This window comes from Acanthisitta chloris, unplaced genomic scaffold, assembly GCF_000695815.1.
Source record: "Acanthisitta chloris isolate BGI_N310 unplaced genomic scaffold, ASM69581v1 scaffold23673, whole genome shotgun sequence".
Classification (NCBI taxonomy): Eukaryota; Metazoa; Chordata; class Aves; order Passeriformes; family Acanthisittidae; genus Acanthisitta; species Acanthisitta chloris.
In genome coordinates this window covers 1-2,030 of record NW_008663581.1, presented here as the reverse complement: position 1 = coordinate 2,030, position 2,030 = coordinate 1, and the positions used below count along the sequence as shown (strand labels likewise).

The 2,030-nt window shown below is 38.7% G+C and overlaps 1 protein-coding gene across 1 annotated transcript in view; it reads left to right on the top strand.

Moving 5' to 3' along the window:
* The window catches only part of NADSYN1 (NAD synthetase 1), a gene marked incomplete at both ends in the record, with an annotated part of 13,973 nt that extends 13,051 nt beyond the window's left edge, over positions 1–922 (top strand). Inside the window, 2 exons of the mRNA XM_009071054.1 lie at positions 149–277; positions 730–922. Coding sequence (XP_009069302.1) covers positions 149–277; positions 730–922 — 322 coding nt within the window. The remainder of the gene's footprint in view (positions 1–148; positions 278–729) is intronic.
* Positions 923–2,030: the final 1,108 nt, after the last annotated feature.

The window sequence follows — 2,030 nt, the reverse complement described above, 5'->3', positions numbered from 1 at the left end:
GCTCATAATATTACTGTGTCTTTTTGACAGTGGCATTTTCATTTTGATGTTTGTTCAATTAAACTGGGTTGTTGTAATTGCTCCATAAAGCTACTAATTATAATTTTCATTGTTAAGATTTTCTGTGCCTTTCTGTGTGTGTTTTCAGGCAGATATGGGGATGACCTATGCAGAGCTCTCCATCTATGGCAAACTAAGAAAAATTGCCAAGGCTGGACCATATAGTATGTTCTGTAAGCTGATTAACATGTGGAAGGAAATTTGCACTCCAAGAGAGGTAATATACCAGAGGGAAAAAAAATGCTTTGCCAAAATAGAGTATGTTTGGAGAAAGCTTGAGTTCCTTTTAACTGAAAGGGATAGTTTAATTAATTTGTGTTTAGGGATTATTCCACAGCTGTAGCAGAATATGCTGAAAAAGCTGCTATGCATCTCTTTAAATGGAGCTTGTTGTCTGTGTTGCAAATTGTTAAAACAGTAATTGGGTAATTTGAACACAATTACTTCAGAACTACACCTTCAGGGGAAAATTGTTCTCTGAAGTATAGACAGCCAACTACTCTTGGAACCTTTGGTTACGTGTTCTGAGACAACAAATGGCTCTTGCCTTGGAAGAATTACCTACACTGTGTAAAGGCAGAACACAGTCCTCAAAACATTGTTCTCCTCTACACCTTTTAAACACTAAGAAACTTCATCTGCTTAAAAGCTATATTTTCTGTACACCAGGTGGCATCCAAGGTTAAGCATTTCTTCAGGATGTATTCAGTTAACAGACATAAAATGACCACCCTCACTCCTTCCTACCATGCTGAAAACTACAGCCCAGATGACAACCGGTTTGACCTGAGGCCTTTCCTTTATAACACTACATGGTCCTGGCAATTTGGGTGTATAGATAAACAGGTAAATGCCTCATCTTGTATGGGTTTATTTTTAAAGTCCTCATGGTGGGTCAAGTCTGGTTCCAGTAAATCTCCAGCAAAAGACAACTGGCATTAAGGGTAGTAGTTGTGGCAGAAGTAACTGTGATTGCTGTTTTCACACAACTATGAGGCTAAGTAAGAATCCTCTGATTTCAGTGTTTTTTTTTAAATTAAGTACAGCTTGTCATACTGCTATGAAAGCAAGAAGAAAAAAGAATATAAATACTGAAGCCAGAAACTAATAGGTGCCCCCAAAACTCATGGAGTCTTGTGCTGATGGGGAGAACAAGCTTAGGTGTTTGAGTTTCAGTTCAGGACCTGTCTGAAGGGATTTGTTTAACTGCAGAACTGAGACTTGACCTACATCTGTGTGGGGAAAGCCAGCAAGAGGCAGCAGTTCACCATGAATACTTCTCCCACCTGCTTCTGCAGCAGTTCCTTCTTTGAACCTTGAGTCAGTTGACTCACAAATACATGTTTGCTCAAACACAACAGCTTAGTTTGGGCACTGTGAGGTGTGGAGGGGCTCAAGCAATTATCAGAGCTGTGCTTAACTTTTTGTAGTTTTTAGCCACTCCTTCTAACTTATTTTAATGCCTCTTTTATGGCCAAAGTGGTAGGGTGAAGAATTTTAGCACCTTGAAGTTTTTTCTGCCAGAGATTTTACACCCCAGTTGCTTTTAAGAATATGTTTATATATGTAATAAAATATTAATTCCTTCGTCTGTGAAATGCCAGACATGTTGTAATAGTGTTTTATTACCTTGAAACCTGGGATAAAAGCTACCATGTGCAGTACTTTATTGTAGGTCTGTATGGTGGGGATTTTTTTTCCCCATGATTTTGGATTTTTTCCCACTGAGGTCTAGGACAAAAGTTCTTTTGGCCTCAGTGGGAGTCGGGTAAAATATTTTTGTAGGGTCTGGACCAAACTGTAATTATTTTATGCTTACAGTAAATGTGATTAAGATCTTTTAATGGTGCAGGATATTGTTACAGTCTTCAGCTAGATTTGTATGCAATAGCAGTTGTGTTCTGCAAGGGTATTAGCCATTGCAGCTTACTCTGGGAGTCAAGTTTGGGGAAGATTTGTATTGTGTAGGG